The sequence below is a fragment of the Schistocerca gregaria genome, chromosome 1, assembly GCF_023897955.1.
Source record: "Schistocerca gregaria isolate iqSchGreg1 chromosome 1, iqSchGreg1.2, whole genome shotgun sequence".
Classification (NCBI taxonomy): domain Eukaryota; kingdom Metazoa; phylum Arthropoda; class Insecta; order Orthoptera; family Acrididae; genus Schistocerca; species Schistocerca gregaria.
Window position 1 is genome coordinate 105,693,649 of NC_064920.1, and position 15,635 is coordinate 105,709,283.

General features: G+C 40.3%; 1 protein-coding gene across 1 annotated transcript in view; it reads right to left on the minus strand.

Moving 5' to 3' along the window:
• The window catches only part of LOC126334525 (uncharacterized), a 1,455,833-nt gene that overhangs the window by 353,987 nt on the left and 1,086,211 nt on the right, over nt 1–15,635 (minus strand). Inside the window, exon 5 of the mRNA XM_049996880.1 lies at nt 9,171–9,296. Within this exon, the coding sequence (XP_049852837.1) occupies nt 9,171–9,296 (126 nt within the window). The remainder of the gene's footprint in view (nt 1–9,170; nt 9,297–15,635) is intronic.

Here is a 15,635-nt window from a genome sequence, read left to right on the forward strand (position 1 = left end):
GATCAAGGAATAATAGAACCAGCAGCCAGCCAATATATAAATCCACTACACATTGTTGAAAAGAAGGATGGATCACTACGTTTAGTTTTAGATTCACGTCAAGTTAATAAAATAATCATTACAGAAACCGACCGACCACAGACGTTAGAAGAGTTACTGCAAAAATTTCATGGCACCTCCATTTATACTACACTCGACCTCAAATCAGGGTTTTGGCAAATCCAACTACACCCAAATTGCCGAAAATATACGGCATTCCTTTGCTTTGGGGAATGCTATCAATTTTGTAAACTTCCGTTTGGACTAACGATTTCGTCTGCCGCCTTTATACGAGGCATGAATACTATTCTACCACAAGATCTGAAAAACAAAATTACTACATATGTCGATGACATTTTAATTGCAGCAGAAAACTGGGAACAACACAATCATACTCTTCAACAATTACTGAATACATTCGAGCAGAATGGTATAACTATAAACTTGCGTAAATCTGAATTTGGTAAAGCGTCAATAAAATTTCTAGGGCACATTATCTCACAAACAGGTATCGCACCAGACCCTGACAAATTGCAAGCACTGAAAGACATCGACGTGCCAACAAACAAAAAGGAACTTCGGAGCTTTTTAGGTCTTATCAATTATTTTAGAAAATTTATCCACTACAAAGCATTTGACACGCCCTTGCTATACCAGCTTACAAGTAAAAACACACTTTGGTCATGGAATGAAGACGTTGAAGCTGAATTCGAGAACTTGAAAGAAGCATTATTAAAAGCACCTTTGTTATCACACCCTGACCCAACACAAAACTTTTCCGTTGCAACAGATAGTTCAACCACAGCACTAGGAGTACATATTTTCCAAGAAATAAAGGAAGAAGATAAGACAGTCGTGAAACACATTGCTTTTGCAAGCAGGATACTTTCTCCAGCAGAGCGCAATTATTCTGTAACAGAATTAGAGACACTATGTGTAATTTACGCTTTTAAGCGATTCCGTCATTTTCTATATGGCCGACATACAACAATATATACCGATCACCGAGCAATCCAGTTTTTATTGTCAGCAAAACTTACGCACGATAGATTAAGCCGCTGGAAATTATACTTACAAGAGTTTGATTTTACCATTATACACATTCCAGGCACGCAGAATACTGTTGCCGACGCATTGTCGAGGTCCATTCACAATAAACGCATGGAGAAAGAAAATACCTTTTGCTACAACAACCATAGTATTATGTATATTAAACAAGTAGCTTTCGAAAACTTTATATCAGCAGCATTACAGGATATAGAGAGAGAACAGCAGAAAGATGAAACACTGAAAGAGATTGTAACGCTTTGGAAAGACAGAAGTAACGCTAAAGTCAGACTTCATTACACTGTACATCAAAATATACTCTTTATTCGATCATACCGAGACGGTAATAATTGGCTTTTATGCATTCCGGAAGGGATCGTAAATAAACTGATATGGTATACACATCTAAGTTATGGACACTACGGAGCGAGGAAATGCTTTCTGATTCTGCGACAAAATTGCCACTTTAATAACATGGAAAAACACATAAGAAAAGTAATAGCATCATGCAAGATATGTCAAAAAGCTAAATCATCAACAGTGTCACACATTCCACCATTGTATCCCATCATACCGGTTAAGTTAAGACACATGGCAGCAGTGGATCTTTTCGTTCCAATCCCCAGAACAAATAATGGTTATAGTTATATTTTTGTAGCTGTAGAACTAACATCCAAATTTGTAACATTTTCTCCACTAAGGAAAGCAACAGCAAGAACAGTATCAAGAGCGTTTGTAAGAGATTTTCTATCAGTAGTAGGACGTGTACAGAAGGTTATTTCGGATAACGGTCCGCAGTTTAGGTCAGACGTATGGAAGAAAATGTTAGAAAGTAAGAACATAACACCTATTTACATATCAAGATATCACAGTTCTTCCAACCCATCAGAAAGAATAATGAAAGAGATCGGGAAGTTATGCAGAATTTATTGTCATAAAAGACATACAACATGGGATAAATATATTTTACAGTTTCAAGAAGTGATAAATGCAATACCCAATGAATCTACGATGCTATCACCAACCGTAATACTGACAAATAAAGACCCACCGAACAAAATTACCGAACTAATTACTTTTCCTAAGACGCGTAGGCTTCGACATTGTGAAATAATAGACACAGCATTAGCAAACACTAAAAGAGCTGCAGATCGGCGGAAGAAACAACAGAAGCAGGTAAGTCGACTACAGAAGTACGAGATTGGCGACAAAGTACTGATTCGCACTCATTTTCTTTCCAACAAAGGTAAGCACAGATGCCGTAAATTCGAACTTCTGTATGCAGGCCCTTACAGAGTTCGTAATATTCCACACGCTAATGTAGTGCATGTGGAAACGCTACGTAAGAAGAAATCATTAGGGAATCATCATGTATCCAACGTGAAACATTTCTTGACTTAAATTTTTGCATTTCAGCTGACGAAAGGACGGCGTGACACGTAAGTATGCAACAATGGTAGTTTCAGCGCGCTTCAGTAACAAACAAAGCCGCGACACGCAGCGGGCCGCTAATATTTCACCGTACCTTAAAGAACACAGCAGTACTTAATGATGCTACGCCAGCCAAGACAAATAAAAACACGAGAAACATTTCCTAACTTAAAGAGAACATGCAGACAACGACACGACGTATGAATTTGTGCACTGAGAGCTCATAAATGAAAGAAATTTTTTTTTTATAACGTGACATAATTACTTAAGAAAATGTCGATTTTTGCAATAGCTAAATTGATAATATAGATCGTTCATTAATCAATTATTTTAGTGGTAACATTAACATGTACTCTTTATTCCAGAATGCAGCATTGTTGTCACACGTCATCAAAATGAAACGTAGTTTTAGTTAGAATAAGGATGTGAATCTTTAGGTCACGCAGATAGCTGACGCTAATTGTCATTACAGAAATTTTATAGGTCATGCCGGGAGCTGACGTGATTTTGCAGCAGTTAATATTATGATAAAGTGTTTTATAGGTCATGCCAGGAGCGGACGAGAAGTACCAGAAGATGTTTATTGAAGTCATGCCGTGCACTGACGATAATTAATACTGAATGTTTTATAATAAGTCATGCCGTGCGCTGACGTTAATTAATGCTGAATGTTTATAACAGGTTATGCAGAGAGTTGACACAGATGCAGAAGAAGAATGTGTATGTTATGTTAGTATATAAGAAATGTATAATGTTAAGAAATAATTTTGCTAGCATATGACACATTGCAACACTATGGATGGGGACCACACATTACAATGTCTAACCAGAATAATGTTTACCTTAATTTTCAGCTGCAAAAGAATACTTTAAATAATTTTATGACAGTAATTTTATTGTATATTATGACCTGACATTTGACGACTCATAACTGACGACTACACCCCTGAATGGAAGATAAAATTTTAGGACAGTAAGTCAAGAAATGCATTGTCAACAAAATTTATAATTAATGATGTAAGAAACTAAGATATGTAAATACAGAATAAGTAATAATGTACTTGTCTATAACAAATCTGTATACTATCAAATACTGAATAAGTAGGAACTTTTATGTCTTTTATATATGGGAATAATTTTCTGGAAGAATTCTTAAATTAAAACTACATATTGTTACAAATTACGACACAACATATTTTGTCATAGGGAAAATTATTTGGTAGTCAAATTATGGTACCAACAATGTCCGTGAACCCATTGCCAAAACAATTTTACCCGTACCTTAATTCCTGTGCATCCCCATGGTTATTGAGCACAGAATCAGTGAATTGTGAAACACGTGACTTCAACCAATGATGTTCTCGACGAGGTGTTTGCATACCTAGATGCACACCACAGCCCGATGTATGTCAATTGGTGCCTGCATACCTAGATACACACCACAGTATGATGTACGACAATAGGTGTTTGCATACGAAGATGCACACCACCAACCTTAATGGACCATTGAAGATGGAACTTAATCCTGATGTGGCTGCGGCAACTCAGGCTATTCGACGACGTACTTAGTGTTTGGGTACACTAAAACTATGGAGCAAGGCGATGATGGAACCACATGGCGAAACCTGGTGTTGTGCTATGTGAGGGAAAGGAACAGACTTTTGAGTGCATTCACAGACAGTTGCCAGTGCTTTGACCATGCTATCCAATTCCTTTTGTACCTTCCTTAATTGTGGTACTAAGAGATGCCAATTTGAATTAAATGTTTCATAATGTAAACTTTCAATTGCTTCATATGATCTGTATATTGATTTTCACATTTACTCTTATTCTTGTTGTTAAATTTAAGGGAACCAAATTTTACTTGATGTACAATTCCTACTAAAACCCTTTCTATTTACATATTCTCTTTATTAGAGATAGACAAATCATTTCGTATGACAGCATTTGTGTATACACTTTGTTCAAACTATTTTCTATAATCAAATTTTATACTTATGTTGAGTCCATATGACTCAACAACGTAGTAAAATTTTAAGAAAGCCGAGTAGCGGCATATGTAATTATGTAATAGGCGTATTTAAACTGTTTTAGCATGTAATTATCTGAACTGTTTCTTATTTAAATTGTTTTGTTAATTAAATTGCATTGTGTATTATTGAGAAAGAGCGGGAAACCGCTCATAGATACATTTTGAGAAAGAGCGGGAAACAGCGCGCAGTAATACATCAGTAATGGTAGCAGGGATTGTCTGCACCAAAAACCATTGTTGGCGGCGAGACCGCACTTTTGTAGCATTGAGCGTTGGAAGCGAGCAGTTGCGAGTAAGATGTGAGACGAGGCAGTCGTAGCTAGCGAGACATGAGAGGAGGTCGCTGTAAGCGAGCAGGGATTGTCTGCACCAAAAACCATTGTTGGCGGCGAGACCGCACTTTTGTAGCATTGAGCGTTGGAAGCGAGCAGTTGCGAGTAATGTGAGACGAGGCAGTCGTAGCTAGCGAGACATGAGAGGAGGTCGCTGTAAGCGAGGTATGAATTAACACTTTGAAAGAAGCGGTGTGCTCGCCAGCCACTCGCTATATGTAGCGCAATGCTAGTTTTTAAGAATTTTTGTAAAGAACTATGCCCCTTGTAATTGTTTGTCAAGATCGTTCTCAGAATATAGTTATGTAATTTTGATGGAAAATTAGGTATGTAGCGCAACGCTACTTTTTAAGAATTTTTGTAAAGAACTATACCCCTTGTAATTGTTTGTCAAGATCGTTCTCAGAATATAGTTAACTTCTACCAGATTAAATGCATTAAGAATTTTCTATCCCAAAATCATTCACGTAAATGCTTTACGCAATTTATTGTTATCTTAAAAGAAAAGTCTAAACTGAGCTTCAGCTTTTATCAAATCTAAATTAACTTCAACTTAAAGAATTCCAGTCACAAAGTATTATGAAACTCCACCAGCAGCTTATAATTATGTTAAAGAGAAGTAAGTATATTCATTCCACAGTTTGCTGTAGCAGTCAGATGGCGATCCAGTATAAATAATTAAAGGTAAGAATCAGTCTTAATAATTTCAGGTAACGACTGAGGGCCACGGCGACAACACATTTTATGTTTCGTCGTAATAATCAGCAGGTAGTCTTGACAGAGCAGCAGTTAAAAGATTTTAAGAGACGCAGCGTTCAGTCAGCAAGCAAACGTACATCCAATATTAGACGGGAAGGTTTCAACGTGTGGCCCCAAAAATCGTTAATCTTGTTAGTGCTAAGAGGCCACTTGCTCCGAAACTAATGAGAAGTTAGGGACAACACACTCATTTATGGAACTCCGGTGTACAGCGAGCAGTATAGTGGTGTGGAAGTAAGAAGGTAGGCGTGTGATGCGTCTTTGTGGGGGCGTCAACGTGCTCTTCCCAGCTTTCTCTCCTCCCTCTCTGCCTTCTATCTTTCTTTCCGTTTGTCCCACGCCACACTCTTCAGCTGTACACTGCCATAGTAAATGGCAACACTGGGATAATGTCCACATGGGAACTATTTCTGGGCCTGACTCCCACTCGATAATTTCACTGTCACTTCTTAGCTTTATGGCACTCATAAAATATCACTCCAGTGGCTATGTAACATCGCCAAATATAAACTAATATGAAAGTCAATATTGACTGTTCCAAACATGCCCCAAAGTACAGGCGACAGTCAGGGGAGACCAGAGTGGTTGTATTAAGTGGTGGGTACACTGCCCGTTGTTACTGCGCGTTGCTGGCCGGCCACCCGCATTATTATGTGTACTTCACTATAGTTGGTGACCGGGAGAACACATGAACGCGTGGAGAAGCGGCCTTGCAAGGATTCTGTATCTGTCGCCGCTGATGAGTATGTAAGGAGATGGATCTCGAGTCACTTGCTGCACGAAAATGCTGAAGGCAAAATAACAATTGCAGACTATTTGAGCGGCGCGCCCCGGTGGAGCGAAACCCCAAAACTACGATACCGGTGGCCCATTAAACACCTCTTTTATCAAGTCAAATGGTTCAAATGGCTCTGAGCACTATGCGACTTAACTTCTGAGGTCATCAGTCGCCTAGACCTTAGAACTAATTAAACCTAACTAACCTAGGACATCACATATATCCATGCCCGAGGTAGGCTTGGAACCTGCAACCGTAGCGGTCGCTCGGCTCCAGACTGTAGCGCCTAGAACCGCACGGCCACACCGGCCGGCTTTTGTCAAGTCATTAACCTACTTTGCGGAGATACAAATTTCTGTTCCAAAGTCCTAAAACTTAAGGCTAGACGCTCACTGTGGGTAATTTGTCGCGCGGCGGAAATGCCGTACGTTATTTTGTTTCTCCGTTATTTTGTAGCTCATTGCTATTCATTCCATCACACTCATCTGCAGCTAGTATGTGGCACTGGTGAAATAAACATGATCAGTAACATTTTGCTCGCGGCGCGGAGTAGTAATTAAGAAAGTTTGAGAAAGGGCAACTTTCTGCAATAAGTCGCTAAAAGAGTACAGTGACAGGAACCTCGGGAGAAAAACTGGCTACAATATGTAGCTCAAATGTATACAATGAGAGAGGAACAAAAGGAATTAGGGCTTGTTTTGTAAATATTGCATAAATTAGTTGTTAATGAACGAAATAGCGTGTACTCGTTATAAAACGTTTTCATTCACAAAATCAGCAATTTACATTCCTTCTGAAAACTGAAATTCGCAAATGTACAGTCGTATTACCACAGCAGAGAACCAACTCTAAATGGGAAAGAACTTTCAAAACCTTCTTTAGTGCCATTTCAGCTGTTGAGCAGTCCTGTTATAGAATGTTTGCAACTTAGGAAAATTCACTGAAATTTCATCTTCAAAATGTGATTTATACTTTTTTTCTTGCACTGAACAAGTCGTTATTTTTAGTGCCATTGATGGAATAGCGAGGTGCAGTAAGTAGCACGACCAGCAATGAGCGGACAGAAACATAAACTGCCAATAAAGAAGCTGAAATATCTACAAATCCTAGACAACATGAGTGTCCCTACCACAGGTACAAAACTTAACGCTCCCGTAAACGATTTAACTTGTTTGAGAAAAAAGCTCTTATCTATCCATGAGTTTGCCAAGCAAGCCTGTACACGTTCAGACAATGTTTCTCAGTTTAACCACACTTTGAAGCAGACGCAATTAGTTGGTGTGTATTTTGAGCGTCGTGAGTACGGCAACAACTGCAGACAAAGCAGTCCTGGCATCGACTTTGGCACTGTGTTTAAAGAAGAAGGCTCTAGTCTACGGAATGCCTTAAAATGAGAGATTTACCCATTAAAATATGCAAAAGGAACTATTGCTCTGCGATCTCGCTGATTACATCAGCTTTCTTCAAATGGACAGTGATACCTTTTAGAACGTATCAAGACCTGCTAATAGAGCGAACTAGTCTGCTGAGTTTGTTCTTGCCCGTACACGTACTAAGAAAGCTCGTCCATTTGACATTAGTTTTGCAGTATACACTTTTATGCAGTATTTTGGAAATAGTGGGGACGGCACCAAATGCAGATAAAACATTTCTAACATTGTGTCTAGCACTGTATTTAAAGAAGAAAAATACAAGACGCTGGTTTACAATGAGAAATATGCAACTGGAAACCTGTAGATGGAAATGTTTCACCCAGAATCTGATGATTACATCAACCTTCTGCGGATGGACAGTGAATCGTTTAACAACTTGTTTAGCGTTATTTCACCATCACATTGAAAAAGTACGCAAAAATTTATTCTCTTCTACTTGACTCTGTAATGACAGGTCAATAAAATACCGCAACGTGGGAACATATAACCCACATCGTCCGTGGAAGAACCGGAGAACTCGTATGTCACTGTATTCGTAAAATATTGATTTTGTTCATAACCTCTTCATGCGTAATATATGGCTGGGAAATACGTGATATCTCCATCATTTTGGTAACTGTCAGTGCTATTTTGTTTTTATACTTGATCGTAGTTTTCATAGTAATAAAATAATTTCTTACTAAACGTATGCGGTGAAACGTCAACACAAACAACGTCCGCCGCCTTGTCAAACCTTCTCTGAATCAAAATTTCTCTCAAACACCTCAAACACCATCTGTGCTTGACAAACACGTCAAACTGTTCCGTACACAATCGAATATTTGGCAAGTATGTTAAGTTTGGCAAACTGTTTGATCGTTCACGGGGGTCTTTGGGAAGAAATTGATAAAGACAAAAATTTTGTTCCGACGTTAGTACCACTGACGAGAAAATTAACTGATGCATAAAAACACTCCTCTAGACGCCGAATCTTGCATGTAATGAAGGATCACGAGGAGTTTTACGGAGGGCGGTGGAAAACAGCAATGGGAGGCCTCGCAGTTTGTTGTGGTTTTTATTTGCTGCAGGGAAAAGCTTTGCGTTGTACAGCTAAAAGTAGCGTTGTACGCCTTTCGCAGAAAAGGAGAACGTTGGCGGTAGGGCATAACGGAACATCACTTAAACCGTACTCTAGGTTACGTAGCTGGAAGTGCCTACGGACCAGCATGTGGCGACAACGTGTGAGGTATAGCGGGCGGCGGGCAGAGTTTGAGCCGCGCGTCCGCCTGCAGTGGCGGCAACCTGTTGAGCGTTGCAGCGTGCGCCGCAGTGTGGCCTACCTTGACGATCTGGACACCCAGTTCCTCGTCGTCCGGGTTGCTCCACTCGTTGAAGCAGAGGCGGTGGGCGCGCGCCCAGTCCACGCCGCGGGCCGCCAGGTGCCGCTCGGCCAGTGTCAGCCACAGCTGCAACACACGGTAGGCCGTCAGCGCTCTGCAGCGGTATTTGCTGTTTATGTGTCCAACGACGTACGGTTAATGCCTTTACTGATTAAAGAAAGGCAGTCAGACGGAATTACGAAGGCTGCTCGGAACTGAGGCAAATTCGAAGAAGGCAATAAGAGCTCGCATATTACAACTGTGGCAAAATGAGTGGGGCACTTCAGGTGCAGGCAGGATAACATACGGATTGATCTTCAACATCAGGGAGAGATTAAAAATGAGATTTCTTAATACATTGAATGGACTGATACATTACCTGGGGGCCATGGCCCTTACGCCACTTATCTGTACAAAATCAGTATACAGATGAATGATAGCTGCGTCTGCGCTAGTGTGGGCACACAGTGGGACTGCACACTCTATGACTATGCAGCAGGTAACGGACGTCGGGTATTAAGATATTTGATCCTAAAGCACCACTAAGGAATGAGTCGGCCTTGCGGATCTTGGACGACACTGAAGCCGCAGAACCCAGGAAGGACAACAGGGGTAGGCGACTACCGAATGAAATAGTTTCCCAAGAATCTACATTACGTTGGTGCAAATGATCATGGAAATGTCATGGGTGGACTTGCTTACTGTGGTGTGCGTACTGTAAGACCTTCGGTACACACACCATGAGATTATTTGACTTGTCGCTCTAACGAAGTAGGCGAGTGTCAGCAATACGTCTCGTCGTCTTATTGTGGCGTGTTTATCTTCTGCCGTTAGGTCAGGCGATAGAAATGCCATTCGGACGCTTAGAGTAGCAGATTGACAGTGATCAACTTTAAACAGAACTTGATTAATTTTCACACACATTTATTAAAATAATAGAAAGGATAGACATTACATAGCTTGATTCTGGATGCTGTTTAGAATTGACAATCTGAAGTTCCTTTGGTCTTGGTACGTTAATCTTATTCTCACATATCTCTGATACTTGACAAAAGTGTCTATACATTTATCTTCATCGCTGTGTACAGGAATGTGGTAATCTTATTAGGCACAGACTGAAACTTGACTATAGACTGGTACAGACAAATGCAGACTGACTAATCAGATGTCTGTACACTCGTTATAATACCTCACGCGTTCATGTATCACTGCGCGAGTGTGATCCGCGAGGAGGAAAGGTTCTACGTTAGCAGCAATCTCATTGGCTGCGTTACGTATTAATACGCGGATCGGCGGAAGCAGAATTTGGTCCGTCTCTATGGCAGCGCCATCTCGTAGTGCGGAGACAGACGAACGCTGCGCCTGCGCTGCAGTGCCTAGCGGGTCGCGCTCTAGTGGGAAAGTTGTGTACGTGCTGACTACGCAGAACTATGTACCTAACAGTTACTATAGCGGAAACATTGCTGACGTGCTGCCTGACGCCAAAGGAATCCAGCAGACAATGGCTATTGACCTGGATAGTATGAGGGTGGAGCCAGTAATGGAGACGACGATCTGCAAATTAAATGTACCAAAACAAATGTACAAACAGATAACAAATTCCGTAGTGTTCGTAGTAGATTAGTAGCTGCGTAAAGATTTAATGTAGTTTCATAGTAGTAGAAGTAGTCGTAGTTTTTTCGATATAAATACCTGTTTTTAATAATGTATAAAAATAATTACAACATAATTTATCACCATCCAGGGAAATGTGATTTGTATGTCCTAACTTTCCAGACAATAAGCTGTAATTTTGAAGAATAAATAAATAAACAAATAATGTCTTTTGGCCTTCACTTACTTCATACCAGTGTTTTACTGGTGCAGTAATTTTTAGATCAGACATATTTTCAATTTATGTCTACTTTCCAGTTACAGAATACAGTCTAAAACACTAGGCAATTGGACGAAACTGCAACCAAAGCATCCTGGAAGGCCAAGGAAGACCTAACGAGGCATTGAACCATAAGTCATCATGCTGCCACCCAGGCTAGACAACATCCTCTGCAGATGGAGAGAAAATAACTAAGGTCGGCGACTACCGAATGAAATAGTTTCCCAAGAATCTACATTGCGGTGGTGCAAAACACCATGGAAATGTGGACAAAAGATGTGACAGTAATTGTATGATGATCATATTCAAGACGTGAGTACAAACGCTGTTCTAACACTTTATGTAAGTATGATACAGTCATAAAATAAGAAAAAAGGGAGGAAAGCTACATAGTTTCATATAAGAAAAAGCAGGCCCTACCACGTGCAACTTACTCGAACAAATATGTTACTTCTGTACAGCATCTCTAAACAGACATCGGTGCAATGGCGCTTGGCCTGTAACTGGAATAAAAACATATGCGGTATATTAATGTACGAAGGTAAAGTTGCCAAACAGCCTGATATTTTCAGTAGTTATTTTGTTTACATGACCAGTTTCGGTGTGTCATTAACGCAATTTTCAGGCTCCTACGCACCCCATGCACACGAAATCAGATAGATGGATACATACAAAACTGGCCTCATCAGCACTTAGATTCCGTGATTTCTTTGTGGAAGTAGATTAGCTGTTGTCAAGCTCCACAAAAAATTCAGCGAATCCAGAGACTGATGGCTCCAGTTATGCATGTATCGATCTATCTGTTTCTCTATACATGGAGTGCATAGAGGCTGAGGTGTCAGAACTGAATGTCTAAATAAAGTACCTTCTGTTATGTAGAGCTGTTTGGCGACTTTTCTTTGGTAAATACCTGACGAGTTGCTGTCCCGTGTCCACAACGGATCAGCAGTGAGTGAATGTTAATTTCAAGATGGATCGTAGGAGAGTTATACGTAACCGTTGGCCTTCATAGTTGACGTCAGTCTATTGTAGAATTATGGCGCATTTTTTATATTCAAGAATTCTGACGCTTTTGGAGAATGAAAATCTCCTGTATAAAAATCAATAGGCAATACGCAAACGGAAATCTTGCGTCACTCAGCTCGCTCTGTTCCCCCATGGGATCCATAGAGCTGAAAAAAACGGCGCTCTAGTGGATGTCGTATTTCTTGGCTTCAAGAAGGCACTGTCGTTTTGTCAAAAAGTACGAGCCTGCCGAGTATCAGACCAGATTTGCGACTGGTTTAAAGACTTCTTTGTAGATAGAACGCAACGCCTCACTCTTAGCGGAACAAAATCGATAAACGTAAAAGTTATATTCGGAGTACCCCAAAAACCGTTACAGTTTACAGTGTACAAAATGATCTAGTAGAAAGCATCAGAAGCTCTTTACGAATGTTCGTAGATGCCGCAGTTATCATAACAAAGTGACAACTCCTGAGGACAGTATAAATTTGCAAAATGGTTGATGAATGTTGGAGGCCCTGGAACTGACACTGAATGTAAGTAATTATAACATATTATGCATACGTAGGAGCATAAAACCACTACTGTAAAACTACACTGTTGATGACAAACTGCTGGAAACAATAACCACCGTGAAATACCTAGGAGTAACTATTCAGAGCGGCTTTAAGTGTAATGACCACATAAAGCAAATCGTAGGAAAAAACAAATACCAGGTTGAGATTCACAGGAAGAATCTTATAAAAAGTAGCTCGTCCACGAAACAAATGGCTTACAAGACACTTTTTCCAGAGATTCTTCAGTTTTTTCCATCACTCTGGGGGCCTTACCGGCTAGCATTGGTAGAAAAGATAGAGAAGATCAAATGAAGAGCGGCGCGTTTCTTTACGGGATTGTTGATTGTCGCTGGAGCATTAAAGAATGCTCAACAAACTCCAGTGTTTGATACTACAAAAGAGCCTTTGTGAATCACGGAGATGTTTGCTGTTGAAATTTCGAGAGAATACTTTCCAAGGAGAGTCGGACAAAATATTACTTCCTTCCACATACGTCTCGCGAAACGAACACGACGAAAAAAATCGCTAAATTAGATCTAATACGGAAGCTTACTGACAATCATTCTTCTTACGCGCCATTTGCGAGGGGAGCAGGGAAGAGGGATCAATTAGTGGTACCCAGGAACAGATTCAGCTCGGCACGCTATATTCCCTATAGAAGCCTCTATCTCCTCATAACTACTTCAGCCAACATCCATTTCAATTTTCTTATCGTAGGCAAGTCTTGGTCTCCCTTTACAGCTTTACAATTCCTCCCTCTCCTCCTCCTCCTCCTCCTCCTCCTCCTCTCTCTCTCTCTCTCTCTCTCTCTCTGGTTCAAATGGTTCATATGGCTCTGAGCACTATGAGACTTAACTACTTTAACCTAAGGACATCACACACATCCATACCCGAGGCAGGATTCGAACCTGCGACCGTAGCGGTCGCGCGGTTCCAGTCTGAAGCGCCTAGAACCGTTCGGCCACACCGGCCGGTTCTCTCTCTCTCTCTCTCTCTCTCTCTCTCTCTCTCTCTCTCACATATACACATACACAATCTTCCGTCCATATTAAATAACGGAACTTTGAACATTTAGGATATGTCCGATAAACCCATATCTTGTAATGGTGAAGATGTCCCATACCTCATTTTGCTCCCCATTTCGATTCAGTACCTCTTCATTAGTTGCCCGAATTACCCATCTAATATCCAGCACTCTTCTGTAGTATGGCATATCAAAAACGTCTATTCTCCTCTTGCCTGCAGTGGATCTCAGGGCCGAAGAGAACAATTTCTGTTTCACACGGCCGTTACTTGGGGATACCATCGCGAGTACTACATTCAATGAGGTGACAGACGTCATGGGATAGCGATATGGAAATGTAAAAATGGCGGTAGTGTCGCATACACAAAATAAAAAGGGCAGTATGTAAGGGGAGTGCATTTTCGGAAGTGCTATTTGTACTCATGTGATTTACGTGATGAGGTTTCCGACGTGTTTCTGGCCACAAGAGGGGAATTAAAAGACTCTGAACGCGGAATGGTAGTTGAAGCTAGACGCATGGGAAATTCTATCTCGGAAATCGTTTTGAAATTCAGTACTCCAAGACTCACGGTGTCAAGAATGTGCAGAGAATCCTGAACGATTAAAGTACTCAGTAGTAAAACCGCTTCATAAAAAGGGAGAAACGATTAATGTAGACAGTTTTGGACCTATTTCTATGCCATCATCAGTGTTTGCTAAAATTATTGAGAAGGCTGTGATTGTAAGGATAACTGATCATTTTATATCACATCATTTTCTATCAAATGTACAGTTCTGCTTTAGAAGTCGTTTAACAACTGAAAATGTTATTATCTCTTTTCTATGTATGGTACTAGATGGGTTAAACAAAAGGTTTCGAACGCTAGGCATATTTTTTGATTTAACTAAGGCGTTTGATTGCGTTGATCACAAAATATTGCTCCAGAAGCTGGACCATTACGGAAAATGGGGAGTATCTCGCAGTTGGTTCACCTCTTACTTTAGCAACAGACGGCAAAAAGTCATTATTCACAATGTTGAGAATGGCTGTGATGTGGGGTCTGAGTGAGATACAGTCAAGTTTACTCCAGGGATCAGTGTTGGGGCCACTCGTGTTCCCTACTTGTATAAATGATATGCCCTCTTGTATTACGTGTAACTCTATAATATTTCTGTTTGCTGACGACACCAGCTTGGTAGTAAAGGATGTTGCGTGCAACATTGGCTCGGTTTCAAATAGTGCAGTTTATGACCTATGTTCATGGCTTGTAGAAAATAAACTAACGCTAAATCTCAGTATGACTCAGTTTTTGCAGTTTATAACACACAAGTCAAGAAAACCTGACGTTTTATTTTCACAGAATGAGCATATGATTAGTGAAACTGAACAGTTGAATTTTCTAGGTGTTCAGATAGATAGTGAACTGTTGTGGAAAGCCCACGTTCAGGATCTTGTTCAAAGACTTAATTCTTCCATTTTTAGTATTCGAACGATATCTGAAGTAAGTGATCGTTGTCTCGAAAATTAGTCTACTTTGCTTATTTTCATTCACTTATGTCGTATGGTATTATATTTTGGGGTAACTCTCCCCATTCTAAAAGCATATTTTTGGCTCAGAAACAGGTGTTTCGGGCAATAAGTCGTGTAAGTTCACGAACTTCTTGTCGACCCCTGTAGACGAGCACGGGTATTTTGACATTGGCCTCTCAATGTATATATTCCTCACTGTCATTTCTTGTTAACAATATAAGCAATTCTCACTCAGTTAATACTCGGCAGAAATCAAACCTGCATTTAGATCGGACTTCCTTAAATCTTGTGCAGAAAGGTGTGCAATATACTGCTGCATCCATTTTGAATATGCGAACACTGGAATTCAAAAATCGTAGCAGTAATCCACAGGATTTCAAATCGAAACTGAAGGGTTTCCTCATGGGTCGCTCCTATTTTGTCGAGGAGTTCCTTGACAAATTAAGCTGATTCTTGT